This window comes from Chelonia mydas, chromosome 6, assembly GCF_015237465.2.
Source record: "Chelonia mydas isolate rCheMyd1 chromosome 6, rCheMyd1.pri.v2, whole genome shotgun sequence".
NCBI classification, from domain to species: domain Eukaryota; kingdom Metazoa; phylum Chordata; order Testudines; family Cheloniidae; genus Chelonia; species Chelonia mydas.
In genome coordinates this window covers 45396917-45418751 of record NC_051246.2, presented here as the reverse complement: position 1 = coordinate 45418751, position 21835 = coordinate 45396917, and the positions used below count along the sequence as shown (strand labels likewise).

General features: G+C 40.2%; 1 protein-coding gene across 2 annotated transcripts in view; it reads left to right on the top strand.

The window, feature by feature from the left end:
• Window positions 1-21835, top strand: part of METTL15 (methyltransferase like 15) — a 199291-nt gene that overhangs the window by 162751 nt on the left and 14705 nt on the right. For both annotated transcript variants that reach the window (XM_037899927.2, XM_037899926.2), the window contains 2 exons: window positions 17753-17944; window positions 20092-20270. In XM_037899927.2, coding sequence (XP_037755855.1) covers window positions 17753-17944; window positions 20092-20270 — 371 coding nt within the window. The remainder of the gene's footprint in view (window positions 1-17752; window positions 17945-20091; window positions 20271-21835) is intronic.

Below are 21835 nucleotides of genomic sequence, written 5' to 3'. Positions count from 1 at the left end.
ATTATAGAGCTGGAGCCTGTTTCTATATAAATCATTGAGAAGGATTACGTCCTACTCAGTGCCAGTCACAACTGGATTTGAACTTAACATCCTAAAGCTGAAAGATTCCATATCCTGTTACCAGCCATGAGTCATTCAGTCCCTTGCACTTCCAAGTCACACATTTTAAAAAGAGCAACTGCTGTAAACTGTTAGATGTCCCCAGAAACTGTCTCCTGACATCACAGGAATCCAAAATGTTGTTCTTGTCCATAGAAGACTTTTTTTCCAAGCATGATATTTTCAGCAGTTTTGATTCCCATAGCATTAATAGCTATTGTTTGATCTGTCTTGGTAGCATCTTAGAGAATGTTTTTTATGTTAGTTGGGTCACCTGTTGGTACAACTTCAGGATCTAAATTTAAATACATTTAGGTAAGTGGAACAGCCTAAGAATATATAAATTGTTAAAGTGGTGTAATGGGTTTAAGTAGTGTTGTCTTATATTTCCACAATTTATAAATATGTACATGTATTGGCAGGAAATGGTTTTCCCATCCCATGACAATCTTTGAAATTTCAAAAATTGTCCTATTCAACATTGGGATGAAACGGAGACCTTTACAAGTGTTTTTTTTTTTTTACTGAAGAGACAGTGAAAGACTGAGGCTTGGTCTACACTACAGATTTAGGTCAATGTAAGGCTCCCTGCTCCCAGCTGGGCTGCTGCCTGGGCTCCCTGCTCCCAACCGGAATACTGCCCATGCTCCCGGCTCCCCACTGGGAGCCCGGCTGCACCAAGGCTCCCCGTGGGGAACCCAGCAGCTGCACGGACACGGAGCTCCCTGCCTGGAGCCTGGGCAGCTATCAAGCTCCCGGCGAGGATCAGAGAGCCTGGGGGGCAGCCAGACTCCCAGCAGGGAGTTGCATGCAGAGCTGAGAGCCTGGGCTCTCAGCCCCACACACCGGCCCTCTTAAGTTGGTGGAAGTATTCCTAATGAGGATGTGCACTACCAACAGAAAGAGGATAGTATGGACATGCCCTGAATGCCCTAACATAGGTCGACTTAAATTTGTAGTGTAGACATGCCCTGAATCACTGACTGCAGAATGGGGGATTAGGACATGCCGCTGGGAAGTGGGAGGCCTAGGTTCATTCTCCTACATTCTGGGTGAGTGCCTTAACCACTAGGCTATTCTGGGGTCTCTTGCACTTCTGGCCATAAATTCCATCTTGGACCTGAAAAACCTTTCCAGTGAAGGTTTCACTGAAACTGGGGAAAAGTGTTGATTTAAATGAATCGGCATTTTCAAGCAAACGTTTAATTGAAAAATTCCTGACGAGCTCTGCACATAACTAACTACTATGAAGGAGTGGTGTGCAAAGATAGTTCAAATCTGGGAAATGTTTCACCTCAGATAGTGATAAGAGCTCACTCATATAAATGGAAGTTAAACTGGGGTTTCATTACATGGACGGTTGGGAGGGTTTGGTTTTGTTAAGTTTGTAGGCTGAACTTTTTATCTAATGAGAAAGACAGACATACTTGCCATGATCACTCTTGCTCATGCAGGGAAAGTGTAAGTTACGTGCCCCTTCTTACCCCCTTGTGTTCCGGTGAGGATTCAGCACCTAAGGAGGGCAGCTTTAAAATCTGCCAGACTACCTAGGAGCTCTGAGGGTGGAAACTGCTGAGTGGATTCATGGAATTAGTATACCATTAGATTCCCATGCCCCTACCCTAGACAGTGTCGCCTACGTTTATAGCAATGCTTTCTCCTGTGGACCCACATGAAAGAGAAGAAGTTGTCATTACTGCTAATGAGTGTTCTAATCACAGTGGGTTTGCTATCAGTCTTCAGTAGGCTCAGTGTTCAGTCTTCCACAGTTGTGTGGATCAAGCCAACTATTTGAGTTTCTGAACACAAAAGCTTGTAGGTTTTGTTGCTTGGATATTATGCTGAAAATAAAAAAAAGTTCTCATTTGCACATTTAACTAAAAATATTCTGTACAATTTCTGGATAATTATGCAAGAAGAAAGTCCAGTTAGCTACTTCATCTTATATGAACCATACACAGTAGAAATGTGAATACCATAAACTCTGCATGTCGGAAAAGCTTAGCACTAATAAAATAAATATAGCACAACTAAGAAAAGTTCAAGAGCATTATGAGTGTGAACTATTGCCAAATACTATTTTGTGATATTGATTTAAACTAAAGGTGTTTTTATGAAAGCAGATAATCTACTTTTTGTATATCTCAAAATTCATCAGAATTTAACATGTATTGGCACATGCCTAAATACATATGAACCTTGATTATCTAAATTCTGATTAACTGAAACTCCATTATCTTAAAGTTGGATAAGTCTTCTGAGTTGACTTGAGTTTGGAAATGTTGACATCCTTACGCTCTCACTCTTTTGCAACACAGCACATGCTCCATCAACTATAATGAGCAAATGATTTCCTTCTAAGTATATGCTCTGATGAATTGGGGCCTAAGTGCTTAACCATGCAGATAGTGTATAAACTCATCAGAAGAAAGCATAATCCCACAAAGCAGAATAATTATTTAAAATAAAAGTGATTTTTATTCTAGAATAGTGTGTTCAGACATGGAGCCTTTTGAAAATAACTTATTCCCCTATACCTATCCAGTCAATAGACTTTAGTCACAGTTGGGACTAAGCCCACCGTCCTGGGAGGGCCAACCCACCTTATGAAACCATGATGGAGGCGTAACTTTGGGAGCAGCGGAGTGGGTTATGTGATATGTGCTACGATGGCCTTTGCGCTTCAGAATTTTTTTTAAAACGTTTGTGTTTTGAAATTAATCGGTAAACATCTGGTCTGCAGTTCCTTTCTATCCTATCCAGTTTTAGGGAACCTTGTTTCTGTTGTCTGTGCCCTTTTAATGCAATGGTTATGTGAGTACCTATAAAAGAAATCCAACCACATCACCTGGCAGGCAGCTAATTAGTGACAGGTGAGTCTAAATCCAACTCCCTTAAAGGGCCATCCCACTGTGTGACACCACCTTAAAGTTGTTTAGTTATTTGACGGTACATTAGCCTGGATGTATCAGCTCTCCCCAAACTATATTCCAGGCCCCATGTCCACATCATTCTTAGTGACAGCATCATTTTTGCCCAGGGAGGTCAGTGAGGGTTCATGACTCAGTCAATGCATTACAGCTGCCTTCAGAGGTGGACTGGTTGAGGGTTGACCCAGAGATCTCATGAGTGTCCCACCCCCTCGATAGGGAGGCATTGGGCCATTTTGCTCCTTCGCTTGTCTCTACATTTTAAGTGTTCTTCCAGTGTTAACAATGGGGTTAGTATCAGAGGCAAAGAACATTTTTTATATTATCTAGTGTTTAAGCTGGTGATGGCCCTTTTAACCATTAGAGAGCACCAGCCAAACCTGCTTCCTAGAGTTGGATGGCTATAGCAGGAGGAGGAGGAAGGCTAGTTGTTCTGTCTTACAAACAGAGTGCTGCACCCTACCTACCTCCTCCTTTCCTGACTTGTGTTACCATTTTGCTTTTCCTTGCATACTTCAGGTTTGTCTTCCCAGCTAGAAGGATATAGAAAAGGAATGTGACACACACTGTGCTTGAGTGGAGGTCAGCCTGTTTGATGCTGAAGCTAGGTGAGGATTAGGAATGTGGGAGTGTCCTTTCCAGAGACAGATTGGGTTGATAGGAAGAAAGATCGGCGCCAACAAAACTGTACTTCTAGTCCAACTATGCTCAGCCTTACTGTCCGAAGTGTGAAATGCAGTTTCAAACAAAGTAGTAATTGGTGAAGTAAAAATCCTCCAGGGCTTTGTCAGGCAACTTGATCACCTTCAGCAGTTATTGAATAAAAAAACTTGTCTAGGGCTTGGAATTTTTTTTCTCAATTGTATCATAGTGCTAGCTGTAAGTCGCAGGCCCCAGACTTGCATTGGATTAACAACGTGAAGGTTATGCAAATATATTCTAAGTATCAGTAGCAGCAGATCTGTCAAAGCAACAATTATGAACAATTTTGAGCAAGCTCTCTCCATGACTAGGGCTCTTTAGAATGTCAAAATTATTGATGTGGAAAAAATATTGGATAAAATTGCTTTGTTAGCTAAAGAAAATGTACCAGTAGCTACATTTATTAGCCAATTCCACAGAGATGATAAGAGAGTTTTACATACTGTATGATCTGTGTGTTTATAACAATCTTACAAAATGTAAATCAAATTGCAATATGAGTCAGATATTAAAACACAATTGAATGTGTAGGTGTACAAAGGAATATTTTGTTTTGACAGTCCATTTTCTGTTACTTGCTAAATCATAAATGCATGTTTCATGAACTCCAGAGCTGTGTTTTATACACAGATTAGTGTGTTGAACAATTTAAAATAAATGAAAACTTTAAAACCTATAGAAATAGTGCACTAAACTGATACTGTAATTATAAGTAGGGTTTTTTAAATTATCCTAGGTGCAATGTTTATAATTCGTGTTCACATCTTTTTTGAGATATCTTGTTAACTGAGTGGAAATTGACAAAATTAACTTATTTTGTAATAATTCTTTGTAGAAAGATGGCTACTAATGGTTTGGAGTCATGGGTTTGTAATAGGAGCAACCACATAACAAAGCTCTGTTTTAATTTGCTTCTATTAAAACAGTTATTTAATCTGATTTTATGTTGTGGACAGAATCTTTACATATTGATCCACACTGCAGACAGCAGTTAATTATTATTGTCTGTACAGTTGGACCAGTGACAGTATGCCAGCACAAAGGAGGAAGGTTCAAGACAGTCAAGGAGGCTGAGGGCTTATCTACATTTAAAAGTCTGTAGCTGCACAGGTGCAGCTGTTCTGCTGTAGTGCTTCAGTGAAGACGCTACCTAAGCCAATGGGAGGGCTTCTCCCATTGGCCTAGGTAATCCAGCTCCTTGAGAGGTGATGGTTATGTCAACAGGAGAAGCCCTCCCAATGATATAGCACTGTCTGCTCCAGGAGTTGGGTCAGTATAACTGCATTGCTCAGGGATGTGGATTGAGTGCACCTTATTCCTCCTCTAAATTCAAGCAGCAGGTGTTCCTTCAAGCATTTGTCTCCTACTGTGTATAGCAAGTAGGGGTTCTGGGAACTTGAGCAAAACTTCATTCTTAAGCAATCCTGTCCTGATGCTGCATCCTCTTCCCCACTAACTTGACCTCACACCACATCTTCAGAGTTTCCTCTGTGGTTTAATGCTGATAAATCAAGGATGTGATTTATTTTTTTAGATTATATTGTTTGTACTCTGCGTTTCTTCTGATAATAAAACAGTAGGTATGATGATTGTTGCTCTGTGAATGACCACAGATTCTGCTATTTGTCTACTTATGTGCTCTGAAAAAGTGTTGATATATAATTCTTGTTTCTTATATGTTTTTGTAATTCACATTCTTTCCATGCATTTCCAGATACATTTACATTTTCTAGATCAGTGGTTTTCAACCTTTTTTTTTTTTAATTTGCGTACCTCTAAAAATTTTTAAATGGAGGTGCGGATTACTTTGGAAATCTTAGATATAGTGTCCGCAGGTTGAAAACCACTGTTGTATGGTAACGACAACCTTTCGTGGACCTCTTAGACATAGTCTTTAGACCTCTGGGGTCTGCGGACTACAGGTTGAACACAACTGTTCTAGATTGAGATCTTACTGTTGTTCTAAACATATTAAAGTCTTACTGACAGTAACAAATGTAAGATTTAGACACTAAAGTTGCTTTTCTGTGTAGAAGTCAATTCTGGCATCTAACATTAGGAGCCTAATCTTGCTCCTATTTAAGTCCAGTAGCAAAATTCCCATTGACTTCAACAGGAGCAGCACTATGCTTTTTAATATGAGGGGTTTTAATAATACCTTTTTAAACTACTGCCATAGAAGGAATAAGGAAATATATAAGGATTATCAACTCAAAGTGAAGCTGCTTAGTTGATGAACTAGAGAAAAATACCCATGGATAGGGAAGTGAGTAAGGTGTGTAACCCCTTGCCTGATGATGTTTGCAGCAACAAGGACCGGATTCCATATCTATATATTCCTCTTAAAATTACAGACCAAGTCCGTCTCAAGCTTCCACCCAGAAATCTTGGAAAACTAATTGCCACACCTGGGTCCTCTGAGGCTATGCTTCCCCCCTCTAAAGCACTGAATCAGTATATAAGAAAGTTTATTAAGAGGAGAGGGAACACAGCATTAATTTGGGAAAACACTGCAACAGTGACTCAAAATATGCAAACAATAATAAACACCCACCTCCAGTTACCTTGGGTAGTAGTCCTTTGCCTCAGCTTTTAGTGATATCACTGAATAGTGGGGAATGTCACTTCAGCCTCCCCTGAATTGTCTTGCACCAGAACATTGTACCCACACGCTGTCTAAGGCTGAGCCCCCAAGATCGGTTTATCAGTGATTTCAGTTCTCATGGTCGCTGAGAAGAAACAAGGACTATCAATTGAGTCTAGTCAGCTCCGTCTTTAAACACTGGACGGAGAAGGTCAAATGGCATCTAGGACCTTTTGAACAGAGTCTTTACCACTACATCAGACACCTACATCAATCTTTACTGCCTTTCACTTGGATCTGGCATCACTACCCCATAGTTAGCAAGTGAGATTATGTTTAGGGTGACCCTCTCAATTAGGGCATGTTAGTACAGTCCTCTGCTCTTCAGTCATACAATAAGGATAGCAATATTTCATTATCTCTGCATTCAACATTGAAGTGAATTTAACCCAAAACAGCCAAAATGGATCACTTTGGCAAAGCAGGTATGTCTCTGAATCACCTAGGCAAAGTAGGTGTGTCCATGCAAATACATTCTCACATCTTTGCCCTCAGTTCATCAATAGGTGGCAGGAGTAAACTCATTCAGATCACTGGCTTGTGAACAGTCACTTCTTTAAAAGTGATTTTACTGCTGTCAGTATAACCTGTTACAAGAGGTAAAGATGATGCAACTGTTGTTTTAACAAATGGCAAATCAATTGTTATAGACTTCAACAGATCAGTTGGTTGCTTATAAGCAACTACAACATCTGCTACTGATGTTCTTATAACTATCTATAACAGATTACTCATGTGTAATATGCTTATAACATATATGAATAATGTATTAACTTTTTACAAATAATTGAAAATAGAATTTTAATGTTTAGTGTGACCATATTATCTAAAATACCGTTGTGGGGTAATGTTTATTGTGTTGGAGAATAAGTTCACAAAGGCACTTTCATAGTGTGCAATAAAAGTGTCCCCAAGGAAAGTTAGTGAGGAGTAACTACCATGCTGTAACTTCACATGTAAAGAAGCCCTAAATCTCTTTAAAAATAAGTTCAGTAACATAGGAGCATAATTTACTACCCTTTATTCAGCAAAACTTTGCAGAACTTATGAAACTAGCAAATACATTTTCTCAAATTACAATGAGGCTCATAATTTTCTACTTTGAAAATTGCCCATGTAATTACCATCTGGGATCTGAAGAGTCTATTGATTTTGAGAATACAAAAAATGTTTATCTTCTTGACCTTTAATTTAACCAAAAATAGAGACAAAGTTGATTCAGTACTGACATTTAAAATTTTTTATTGGAAAGAATATGCATGCTGTGGAATAAATATAATGTGTTCAACAGACAGTTCCTGCCTTAACTATGCTTTTGATTGACTAAATAAATTTTCCTATTTTAAAAAAGATAAACATTTAAAAAATAGTGTGACCAGTACTGTTTTTTTGGTCTGTCTAGGTGTCAGTGTGGTCCCCATTATTGTAGCATCTGAGCACAGGCCACATGGTCCATTATATGAAATCTGGCTGTTTGGTGTTGTACAGCTGAAATTATGCTAACAGACTGTGATGGGGTGGACTAGGCCAGAGGCCCCCTGCTGGAGGCCTCAGGGTCCTGCCACACCCTCCCCCCAGAGAGGAACAGACGGGAAGTCCTCCAATCAGATGAACTGTGAATAGTCAGGGGCCAGGAGGGCTGTATAAAAAGGAGCAGCAGAGACAGAGTCAGTCAGTTGCTACCTGGAGCTGGAAGAGAGAGGACTGTGTTCCTGGCTGGCTGAAAGAGCAGCAGGACCATGGACAACTCAGTGTGGACAGGGACTAAGGGAGGCCCTAAGAAGGAGGCCCTGGCTGGCTGCGTGGACTGAGTAAGGACTGAGCTCAGGGAGGGCTGCAGGAAGACAGTCAGCTCCAGGGAGAAAGCCTTGGGGTGTGGCCCCATCCCTGAGTTGGGAAGGGTAAAGACTGAATGCCCTGGAAGGGGTTTGTTCTGTTCCACCTATAGACAGTGTGTGTGACTCGTCCAGAGGACTGAGTCACTGAAAACCTGCCGAAAAAAAAACATCGACCAAGGGGGAGGGGGTGCTCTCGAGAGGCAGATGCCACCCCGTTCCACAAATGGAGTGACTGCAGGCACACGCATTCGACCAGAGGGGCGCTCACAAGAGGCAGGTGCTGACCCTGTTACACACACACCCAGAGCATGGGATGGGTATGTGTAGAATTTATACATCTAAATAAATAAATGCTGAGATGACTGAATCTACAAAGTGATTTTATCTGAGGCGATTTAAAATCTCAGACAGCTGTGTTTGAGGAGGACTTGGCCAAGAGGTTCTATGAGCATCAATCTTTGGGGCTGGGTTAAATGTATCTTGAAGAAGGGCAGCTGTATCCTGTAGGTACTGTTGGGTGGTGTGAGGAAGAAGAGAGGAAGCTCTGTTGTTTGACTGGAGGCTAGGGGAGAATAACTGAGGTGAGAGGAGGAGGCAACATAAGTTGAGAGGCAGATAGGTCAGAGGTAGGAGGAGGTAGAAAAAAGAATATTCTCTAGGCAAGTATACTCATCTTTAGTTCAGACAATGTGAGATGTTAGTGTTCTAAATATTAATTTAGGAAGTTGGCATGTTTTTGAATCTAGGGTCTGCCACTCAAATTCTATGAAGAGTCTTATTTAACTTATACTTGGTCTCTTGAACATAATTTATTTGGGAGTATGTGATTATTAAATGTACAGTCCAGTTCATACAGGGTATCATCAAACAATTACAACCATAGTCATGGGGACCACATAAAGAAATCTTTCCTGAACTCCTCTTTTGATCTTCAAACAACCCCCCAACCCCTCCAAGCTCATCATCAGAAGCAAACTCCCCCACAGACCAGGACACACCTACGCAAAGTAGCACCAGACCCTATCAGAACAACAGATGCAATAGCTGTAGACATAGCTTCATTAGTCAATGAACAGCACCCCCACAGCACACCTTTCAAGATTCATGGGCCCTACGCGTGCCTATCACAATATGTGGTGTGCCTCGTCCAATGCACTAAATGCCCCAATAACAACTATGTGAGTGAAACAAAACAACCACTGCGCTCTTCAATGAACTCTCACAGAAAAATAATAAAAGACAAAAACACCGTATCACCTGTGGGTGAACATTTTTCACAAAGCAATTACTCTATATCTGACCTCACAGTCCTCATCTTCAAAGGAAACCTGCACAATACCTTCAAAAGACCAGCCTGGAAGTTTACATTCATAACTTTTCTAGATACTAAAAATCAGTGTCTGAATAGAGACACTGATTTATGGTTCATTCCAGCAATCTGTAACACACTTAAGTCCCCCCAGCAAACCTTGCCCCCCTCCATTACTGGAGAGGTGTTAATGAATCACTTCTTCGAGTAGTAGTATCCCACTGGGTGCTCCACTGTAGGTATGCTTGCATCCCTGCACTGCTGATTGGAGAGCTATGGTAGCAATGTCCGTTGGTCCCACACATGCACTGTCTCTCCTTGTGCTGCGCCACCAGGCTAGCCAGCACACACTGGCTAACCTTCCTCAGTTCCTTCTCAGCTGCCCCTGGAGAGCCATTAGCAGTCCATTAAAACTGTTGTCTTAATCCACAAACCAACACTTAGTCTCCTATTTCTAGCTGTAGTTTTTCCACCTTTTCTTTATTTTATCATTAAAAATTAAAAAAAAAAAGACTTTTCATTTTTTCCCAACCTTTTCTCCCCAGTTGGAGACCCTTTTCCCCCAGTGGGGTATGCCCAGTTCTTCGGGCTTCAAGAAGTGCCTCACTTGTAAAGAGGCAATCCTGATCCCCCGGATAAGTACCTTCAGTGCATTCACTGCCTCAGGGAAGGCCCCATGCAACAGAAGTGTGGTCTTTGCCTATAACTCCAGCCATGATCCTGCAAAGACTGAGAACTCCGCCAGAAGATTATCTTCATGGAGGTAGCTCTCTGACCTCAGTTTCTTGGTAGACTTGAGTCTTCTCCACAGCATTCTACATTGAAGGGCTGGGAATTGAAGAAGCAGGCTGCAGATCCCTCTCACTAATCATCTGAGAAGAGAGCAGGAAGCCCTGTAGTGAGCCCCAAGATAGCCGCAAGCCATCACCATCTTGCTCGGTGTCTTAAGGACCATTGGCACCAAGGCCATCTCAGTCTGGCATCCATAGCTCATGGAAACAAACAGGTACCACTGACAGGCCCTCAGACCCAATAGGCACAGGCACCGAGCCATCGGCACCGAAGGACAGTAGTAAGCGCTTGTCTAAGAAGACACTCCCAGTACGTGAGCCTGCATTGGTACTGCCAGCAATGGCTCACCTGGCACAGGATCAGCTAGTGCAGACAAGGTCCCCAGCCCCCTAGCATTAACACCAGGACAATTGGTAAAGGCAGAACTCTGCCATTCAAGAGACCCCTGCATTCCTGATGCATTAGAGTCCCCTCCTCTTGGCCCTGAGCCTCTACCAAGCATGGGAAGTATCCCTGCTGCCTTGCCATGCCCCTCTGCTCTCTAGTGAGGGTTCAGACAGCGAACCTGAAGAGCTAGTGTCCCAGGCCTCCTCCCAAGCTCCATATGGTGCTCACTACCAACAGACGCCAAGGATATACCCACAGGTGGCTCCACCACCACCATCCTGGCACGGTCATCCACAGGCGCCATCACCACTGCAATTGTCATACTGGGACTTTTGGATGGCATACCACCGCTTCTTGAGCTCCAAGCCTCATCCAAGAACCCTTGAGGCACACTCCCTTGGCCACACCATCCAGGGCTTCAAAATTACCTCAAGTCTTAGAGGAACAGGAAGCCAGTACTGAGGAGAAAGTGACTCCAAGCGCCGTATCCTCCTCCTCCTCCTCCAAATGAAACCATCATGCTTTTTCCACCATCTTTAACAGACAATTTTCATCTCTTTCAGGGACTGGCAAAAAGGTTGGCAGACACTCTCCAGATTCCATTGGAGGAAGTCAAGGATATCCACCATCAACTTCTTTTGATATCCTCCATTTTTTGGTCTCCTCAAAGATCTCCCTCCTGATTAATGAGGCCATTTAGACTTGGCAAATACTGTGTGACAAACCCTGGCGTCAGTGGCCCCAACCTGCAAGCGAGCGGACAAAAATACTCTGTCCCCACCAAGGATTTTGAATTTCTATTCTTCCCCGCGCACCAATTCCATGGTTTTGGACACTGTCAACTCTTGCAGCTGATAACACCAGTCCAGGGCTTCTTCCTACAACAAGGGATTGGAAGCACCTTGATCTGTTCGGTAGGAAAGTATACTCCTCAGCCACTCTACAGTTGTATTGCCAACTGTCAGGCCTCGTGACAAAATAAGTTTACATAAATTACTCGAAAGTGAATGACTTTATTGAAAATATGCCAGAAGCACATCGTGACTCACTCAAGGCCATTATACAGGAGTATAGTAGTGTTGTATATACAGTATTGTAGTGTCTTTGCCAGTTAGTGGCAAAGACACTACAATCTGCCCTTGACGCAGCAGCTAGCTCCAGCTCCACTGTTGTGGCGATGCAACAAGCACCCTGGATTCATTTGTCAGGATTCCCAAAATAGATGCAGTCCACAGTTGAGAACCTTCTCTTTGAGGGCACAAAGCTTTTCACTGAGAAGACTGACTCCTCCCTTCACACCCTGAAGAACTTCAGGGCTACCTCCAGACACTGAGCAGTTGATCACTACCCATTAAGCCCCACAATCTAGCCAGCTTTCTATCAACCTTATAGTCCATTCATCCAATCCATACGTTTTTTAACTTGCTATCAAGAATACTGTAGGGACCATATCAAAAGCTTTGCTAAAGTCAAGATATATCACGTCCACTGCTTTCCCCATATGCACAGAGCCAGTTATCTCATCCTAGAAGGCAATCAAGTTGGTCAGGCATGACTTGCCCTTGGTGAATCCATGTTGACTGTTCCTGGTCACCTTCCTCTCCTCCAAGTGCTTCAAAACGATTTCCTTGAGGACCTGCTCCATGATTTTTCCAGGGACTGAGGTGAGGCTGACTAGTCTGTAGTTCTCTGGGTTCTCCTTCCCTTTTTTAAAGATGGGCACTATATTTGCCTTTTTCCAATCGTCCAGGACCTCCCCCGATCAGTTGATTCACCTTCCAATCTTCTACCCCAAGCCTCATCGAGACAACAGTGAGGATATATTACTTACCCTGGCCTTCTACCTGGATAGGGCAGAGGCCTTCAGGAAGTCCCCTAGGCTTTTCCTCTCCACAGCAGAAAGATCCAAGGGCTCAGAATATCAGCCCAAAGACTGTCCAAGTGGGTCTCAAACTGTACCACACATTGCTACCAAACCCTCCAGATACGATTCGTACATACTCCACAATGTCAGTCTCCTCATCCATTGCCTTCCTCAAGAATTTCCCTGTCTCAGAGATCTGTAGAGTGGTAATGTGGACGTCAGTCCACACTTTCGCAGAACATTATGCGATCACTTGGGACTCCGCTCCAATGCCATCTTCTGCTCCACGGTGTCATCAGTAACTGACCCGACTCCAAAGTCCCGGCCCTCTAGAAGGGGCACTCCTGGGTAGTCACCTACAATGGAGCACCCATAGGGACACTACTCAAAGAAGTTACTTACCTTGTGCAGTAACAATAGTTCTTAGAGATGTGTGTCCCTATGGAAAACCCATCTTTTGGAGTTCTTGTCTTGACTTTGCAGTAGAGAAGGAACTGGAGGGAGAAGGGTTAGCCTGCGTGTGCTGTCTAGCTTTGTGGCCCAGCACAAGTAGAGACCGCGCATGTGCTGGCCCAATGGACACTGCTACCAAAGTTCTCTGGTCAGCAGCGCAGGGACGCAGGCACACCTACAATAGAGCATCCATAGGGACACACATCTCGAAGAACCATCGTTACTGCACAAGGCACATAACTTCCAGAATGCACCTTTGAAATAGGTGTTAACTATGTATGCTAAACAATGTGTTCCACCTTCTATTTAGCTTTAAGTACATTTCCCAGACTTAAAGAAGAGCTCTGTGTAGCTCAAAAGCTTGTCTCTCTCATCAACAGAAGTTCATCCAATAAAAGATATTACCTCGCCCACCTTGTCTCTCTAATATCTTGGGACAAACATGGCTAAAGTACTGTTCATACACATTTAAGATCAAATTTCTGTGGTCTTCATTTGCAGCAGGAAGTTAAGAATGGCAGCTCTTAAATTTGAAAATGTGATCTTCCTCTGCAGTGTTTATTAAAAGAAATTGGATATTTTACACCTCCCCCATTCCCCATTTTTCATTTTGTTACCTGCCTCAGATTGATGGCTAGCTTTGGAACCTGGAAAGACAAAATCTAACCTGGGCTGAGCAGTTCTTTCAAAAGTGGGTATATGGACATCGGTTTGTGCATCCTGTGTCCTTTGAATTACAGTGGCAGGTTGTTCGTTCTGAGATCTAAAAATCATGTATTCAGGAATTTACATTTAAAGCTGGCAAGTTGGTAAATATGTGTCATTTCATTTCTTTACTTTTGCTAAGATAAACATTATGGTCGCATTCTCTCAATCTAAGATTGTTTAACTACTGGATGTTACTTTAGAGAATGGAGGATTATATATGGAGGGGGGATGTTTTGCTTAAAACAGTCCTAACAGTTTGGATTGAGAAGGCTGAAAGGCTCTAGGAATTAGAAATGGGATACAGAGCCTTTTATTTCTAGGTCACTGGTTTGAATCCAGCACAAATCAATACTGAGTGAAAATCATTGCCGTTTGACAGCTAGCTGTTCAGTGACCGAGATGACATGAGTCAATGATATAAACCCAGCTCTAGACAGGTGTTCATTACAGTTGGCACTCATTGGCACCCATGTTGACAATCTCAAAAGGCAACCTCCAGTTAGAGGTACATTAAGCAACATAATTACAGCGTCATAAGCGCTAGTGTGCATAGCGCTATGTCGGCGGGAGAGCGTCTCCCGCTGATATAGCTATCGCCACTTGTTGGGGTGGATTAATTATGTCAACGGGAGAACGCTTCTCCCGTCAGCATAGAATGGCTACATGAGAGATCTTACAGCGGCGCAGCTGCATCCGTACAGTAGCACGCTGTGGGGTCTCTGGTGTAGACATCGTCTAAAGTGCTGCCTAATATTGTATGCTGTTATACAGTTGCCATGCATCACTCCAGGTTGATTACATTTCACTGCCGTGTGAAAGGATCCCTACAGAGCTTTTCTTATAAAACAAAACAAAAAACTTCCTTGGGATGTAAGATGTTATGTAAATGTAAATCATCATTAGAAATTCTTTAAAGTCGTGTTTAGGTAACAGTCTTTCAAGACTGTTAAAACAAATAAGATTGGCAAACAAAGAAGCTTTTAAAAGATCAGATGTTTGGAATATGAGTAAAATAGCCTGAGTAAGCAGCATCAGGATAATTGTAGAGAAGTGGAATGTTGTTTTCACAGTTACAGGGCAAATTGCACTTAACACCCTTTTAATTCCTCTTGAGTTGCACCCCTTAGGTGACAGGACTGGTTTCCTACACCTTACTCTGTGTGGTACCAGATGGTCCAGCTGCTCTGGGACTGAGTCACTGGGCCACAGCCTCTTAACGTAGCAGGCCCGTCTGTGGTTGGGACCTGCAAACCCTTTTCTTTCAGGGACTTGTGACTAGTGAGTTGATTAAAGCAACTCAAAAACGGTGTCTTCAGAACAAAGCATTATTTATTAGGGCTGTCGATTAATCGCAGTTAACTCACACAATTAACTCAAAAAAATCGCAATTAAAAAAATTAATCACGATTAATCCCAGTTTTAATCGCATTGTTAAACAATAGAATACCAACTGAAATTTATTAAATATTTTGGATGTTTTTCTACATTTTCAAATATATTGATTTCAGTTACAACACAGAATACAAAGTGTACACTGCTCACTTTATATGATTATTTTTATTGCAAATATTTGCACTGTAAAATTATAAACAAAAGAAACAGTATTTTTCAATTCACCTCATACAAGTATTACACTTTCATGACAAGGAGATTGCAGTACAACTCACACATGTAGAATTTTTTTGTTACATAACTGCACTCATAAACAAAACAGTACAAAACTTTAGAGCCTAAAAGTCCACTCAGTCCTACTTCTCATTCAACCAACAGCTAAAACAAACAACTTTATCTCCCGTAAATGTAAACAGTGCTTCCTGCTTCTTATTTAGAATGTCACCTGAAAGTGAGAACAGGCATTCACATGGGACTTTTGTAGCTGGCATTGCAAGGTATTTACATGCCAGTTATGCTAAACATTCATATGCCCCTTCATGCTTCAGCCACCATTCCAGAGGACATGCTTCCATGCTGATGACACCGTTAAAAAAAAATGTGTTAAATTAAATAATTAAATTGTCCTTGGGGGAGAATTGTATGTGTCCGGCTCTATTTTACCCACATTCTGCCATATAGTTCATGTTATAGTAGTCTCGGATGATGACTCAGCGCATGTTCTTTTTTAAGAACACTTTCACTGCAGATTTGACAAAATGCAAAGAAGGTACCAATGTGAGATTTTTAAAGATAGCTTCAGCACTCAACCCAAGGTTTAAGAATCTGAATCTGAAGTGCCTTCCAATATCTGAGAGGGATATGGAGTATGGAGCATGCTTTCAGAAGTCTTAAAAGAGCAACACTCTGATGCAGAAACTACAGAACCCGAACCACCAAAAAAAGAAAATCAACCTTCTGCTGGCTGAACAAGAAATAGTACTAAGTGAACTTGTAGGCTCTAAAGTTTTACATTGTTTTATTTTTGAATGCAGTTATTTTTTTTAACATAATTCTACATTTATAAGTTTACCTTTCATGATAAAGAGATTACATTACAGTACTTGTTTGACGTGAATTGAAAAATACTATTTCTTTTGTTTTTTACAGTGCAAATATTTGTAATCAAAAATAAATAGAAAGTGAGCACAGTACACTTTGTATTCTGTTATGATTGCAATCAATATATTTGAAAATGTAGAAAACATCCAAAATATTTAAATAAATGGTATTCTATTATTGTGTAATTGTATGATTAATTGCGATTAATTATTTTAATCGCTTGACAGCCCTATTATTTATTCCTTCCTCCCAAGGTACAAAGCACATACAGCAAGAGGTAAAACAATAAAAAGTCTATACACCTGCATCGTACTTATCCTTAATCTTTGCTTGACAGCTTTTGCAGTTTCTCTCAGCATAGCTACCCCCCATCTCTGGCTGGGATAAACAGACTGTCCTGTTCACAGCAGGCTCTCCGTCTGTGTGTATTCCCCTGGCCAGCCTGTCAGTTTTCTCTGACATTCTCTGAGTAACCTCTGGCCACTCACTCAACTTCCACTCTTTTCTAAACCCTGATTATTCTAATATTTTACCATTCCCTTTGATCTCTGTCATCTCAGCCCTAGCGAAACAGCTATGTCACCACAGTTGGGGGGGAGGAGTCTTTTCTTGGCTATAAACCTAGCTATTATGTTTGAGTGTTTGTTGGGATGAAACTTGGACATTGTTTTACCTTTCCTGCTTGTTCCTCTAACAACCACTTTTGATGTAACTCCATAGGAAGTAACCCATCATAAACTCACACACAGAGGCATGCACCATATTCATAACAGATAATATAGATATTCCCATTTTGTCACATTTCTAATTGGTTTTTTGATTATATTAACATGCTAGTTGGAAAGGATGCTGGGGGAAAATGATAAATTTCTCAGAGTTGTCTTAAATGTAAGTTAAAATATTGAATCTCTGAGTAAGTATATCGAATGAATCACCACTCTTTTCAAGGCTATGAAATCCTATTCCTATTCTACAGAACTTCGGTATACACATTTAATGATGTATTGTACAGTTTTATATTTAGGGTGCTTGTGTGTAGGCAAATAACCTTCATGTAATATTTGTTTATTCCATTTTTCTAGTAGTAAGGAACTGTGATCATAATTTTTGTTGTGATGGAATTTTTTTAAATGATTTTTTTTTATGTTCTTGTTTCTCATTTTTCTTTGTTTGGATGAATAAAAGTAGTGGGCCCTTTTCACTTATACTAGCTGAAAACTGGAGTAACTCTGTTGCATTTAGAGCGGAGTTGCATTAATGTAAATCTGGTCTGGGAGGAAAACTAGATCCAAGGTAAAACTTTGAAAAGTGCCTGAGTCCTGTTTTCAAAGTGACTTATGTGTCTAAGTGTCATTGAGACTTTGGCTCCTAAATTCCTGAGTCTGTTTTGAAAATGGGACTGAGAAGCCTAAGTCACTTACATGCTTTTGCAAATTTTACTCCTATTTTTTGTTTGTTTCCTACTTTAAAATGGAAGAAATATTGCACTATTAGCATTCAGAGTGACACTTCTTATCTGTGATTCTCATACAGGAAACAGATTCAGGCTCTTCTAGGGCAGTTTAGCCAAACAGAAACCTTGTTAATCTCAGCTGGAGTGGAGCCAGGAATGCTAGATGGAGTTCTTTTGGATGCTGGGTGTTCCTCTATGCAGCTTGATACTCCTGAAAGAGGTTTTTCCCTGCGAAAGGATGGCCCTTTGGATATGAGGATGGATAGTGGCAGGTATGTATTGATCAAACATTTCTTCTCACAACAAGAAATCAATTTCTCAACAACACTCTGAATTTAATTTCCTTTTTAGGTTGCAGAATTCCCATCACACGCCCACATCTAACTCTGCACATACATAATAAATCAGCTTTGTTCTTTTGCCATAGAGACTCATCTAGTTCTCAGGATTTAGGGCCAGCTTCCAATCTCGCTTATTCCAGCATAAAGTGAAGGTACTTCTGGGTTTCAGTGTTGGAAAGTCAGAATTTGACTGTTAGGCTTTCCATATTTAAGGTTAAAAGCAATGACTAATGGCAATAATTAAAACAACCATCTTTAATTTTGTTAAGCAGACCATGATGTAGGATATAAATGAAATTGTAACTGAGAGGGTAGTTTAAGTATAAGTGAAGTTCTAACAGATTTCTTTTATCCTTTGTAGCTACTCTGAAGATGGGCATGTGCTAACCTCTACAAAGAAACAGCAGTGAGCCTATCAATTAAATGTCAATGGCAACACTGCTTTCAAGGCATTAAATATTCTACCACTACTTGCATGCTTACTGTAAGCAATTCATTAATGTCATCCTATGTTTCATAGCAAGCAGATCAGAATGACTTACTTTATACTCAAATTAACAATTAGTTTAAAAAAAAAACCCTTTATATTTAATTGATTAGAGTCACTGCTGAGTATAATCTGGAAGATGGAATGCAATTCTAATAATAAATAGTAATGTTTTCTATGTATATAGCACCTGTCACCTCAAAGGGACCCAGTGCCTTTCATGGGGAATATACCTTATTACAGAAAACACCAAAAATGCAGTCACCTCTGTTGTATGGATGATGGTAATTAACTGAGACATAGCATGCTGCACATCTATAAGGGAATGGGAAATTCTGGCCAAAAATAGTGGGACAAACCTGTATTCTTAGAATATGAGCCATGGTATTATTAATTCCATACGGTTAAATTCAGTGCCTTGCATAATGACAGGTTTCAGAGTAGCAGCCGTGTTAGTCTGTATTCGCGACTGCGACTCTGAAACCTGGTATTATTAATGTTCATACATAGCCAATGGTACCTCAGTTTTTAAGAAACTGTCTCAAAGACTGACACAGTAAACTGCATGATACACCATTTAGTCAACTCTAGTATGAACAGCTGAGATCTTGCTGGGGTTCAAGCCTGTGGTTTCAAGGAATGTAAACCTGAGGTTTTTGCCACTAAAATATCCCTGCTGGTATATGAACTTGCATGATAAAAATAAAGAATGACTGGGATAAAACAGGCATATACTGTATGGTTGAGGATAAATATAGAGGGCAAATAGTATCTTAAATTTTGTTATTTTCTGTAAGATATTGTGGGGAAATAATAAAATACTGAAAAATATTCTGCCTGTCAGTCCCTTTGTAGAAGAGTCAAGTCTGTGAAATAGTTGAATTAGATTGAGCAGTCCCTGCACATTAGTGAACACCAATGCAGCGTATATAAAAGACCTTGAACGATTTCAATAAAGAAAGTTGTTCAGGTGAAAGAAATAGTGATGACTATGGGATATTTTGTTTGCCTTTTGGTAGATAGTTACAAATATCTTTTTCTTTTAAAATACTTTTGAATTTAAATTGTGATACCTTTAAGTGACAGTACAGGAAATTGTCTTCCTAAGCGATCATTTTTCATATTACTGCATATAAGGGGAAAGATCCTTGAGATTAGTTCCTCTATATTCTGAGTGAAAACAGAACAAATAATGCAAGATGACTAAAATTAACACATAAGAAATGAGTTCATATTTTGAAGATATCTAAATAAAGGCAATCTTACAGTCTTTTAATTTTAGAAAAATACTTGAACTACAGCTAATCTTTGTCCACTCATTAATGTTAAAAGTTTATGGTAGTACTTGAACTTTCAGCTATTCTTTATTGCTAATTAATGTTAAGGAAGATACTCCATCTGAAGTAATAAGACGGGATTTAAAAGGTAGAAGCTATTTCCGTTTTCACAGGATTGCTTTCTCTTATTTTAAAACCTGAAAGGCACTTGCATGCAATGTGTGTGTTTGACTTTATGTCTCAATGCTATGAAGCTTCACCTCTTGTCAATGAAAACTGACGTCAGTGAACTAATTGGCTCTTCTTGTGCGTAGGTATCCTGACATGCCCACTGCTGCTGATGTTGTGAATGCTTTAGATCAACAGGCGCTTGCGTCCATCCTGAGAACATACGGGGAGGAGAGGCACGCCAAGAAAATAGCTTCAGCAGTCGTTCAGGCACGCAGCATCTACCCCATCACCAGAACTCAGCAGCTTGCCAGCATTGTTGCAGGTACCCTCATTAATTCTGAACAGTGTCTGAGAGAGAAAAAATATTAATCCCCAAAGTCCCAGAGGAATCTATTTGTTCTTGAAATCATGCAGGATCTAATCCTGTCTGTCCTTCTCTGATGTCAGCTTTTTTGTGTTGTTTTGTTTTGTGAGCTTCCTTTTTTTTATACTGTGGCTTGCTGATTAGTTTAATAATAGATTTTACATGAAGTGATTTATCATTTTTGCCCACCAAGGTGAAACATTGAATGACAACCATAGAGGGAATTCTTTATCACTACTATTGATAAGCCCTCAATTATCAGATCTACTTTATATTTTTGGGGGGTGGGGGTGGTAGTACCATGACATTGCCTAACAACTGAAATAAAATAGATTAGCTCATATCTTTCTTCTAAACAGCCAGCTAATGAAGAGTAAAATGATGCGTAGGTTATTTCACTTTGTGAATGTTAACTAGATCAGCCTGAAGGGCTTAATGAAACACTTCATCTTAGTTGCTGTTCACCATAAACCTCCTGAACTAAACGTAGCTAGGAGGTGCTTTGTTGCAGGCAGGAATTGTTTCATAGCTGTGCCTTATGATGAAAGTTTTCCAAGCCAAAATACAATTTCTGTAGCTGCTTAAGACAATTCCATTGGAGAATCCCTAGTCTTGTCAGAAATACATCTAGAGAAATGAAACTCTCGTATCTGTATCTAGGGAAACTGTCTTCTAATGTAATGTATTATGGTTTATGGTCGCTGTTGGCTTATTAATAATGGAGAAGTTCTTAAGTAATCTTAGAACTCTCAAATGAAAGGTTTAGCACCATTTTAATAATAAAGGCTGTTTAGGCAAGTTATATGGTGAAATCAGATATACCTGAACTTTAGCCATAAAAGACGGGAAATGATTAAAGCTCTGGAAGAAGTATGAAGACACTATTGCTGTAGAAAGATCACAGTGTAAGCATAGTATATGAAAAAAAATGTAATGACAAAGAGGTAGATCAGTTGATCAATATATAATATATAAACCTTAAATAAAACCTGACAATTCTGTATTTAAAAAGTAGCCATTTCCATCTACATTTAGTGGTAGTGATTTAATTTGCTTGTCAGACACATGCTTCTTTCTAGAGCTGTTAATTAAAACAGTATGTCATTGTTTATGTACTTAAAGCAGCTACACTGATACCATGTTAAATTTTTAATAAGCTATATATCTTAAAAATACTATACAAATTAATATTGCAGCTGTTATGAACTAAATAAAAGTGTCAGCACATTAGATTACCAGTTCCAGGTAAAAGACAATGGTCAAATTTGCAGCAGTGTTGTATCGGTTACCTATGAATCATAGCCTTAACTGTCACTTCTTCTGTCATTTTAAACCCCTTGCTGTACATTTTGTAGTTTTGACAGGTATATCAATATGATAACATGCATGCCAAATAAATTTATCAAATGCCATTTTATATCAGGATTTTTCCTTTTAATAAGTACAGTGTCTGTCTACCAACATGTACAAAACACATATACTTACCAAACATCTCTCTATATAGAATAGGCAACTAATTAAAA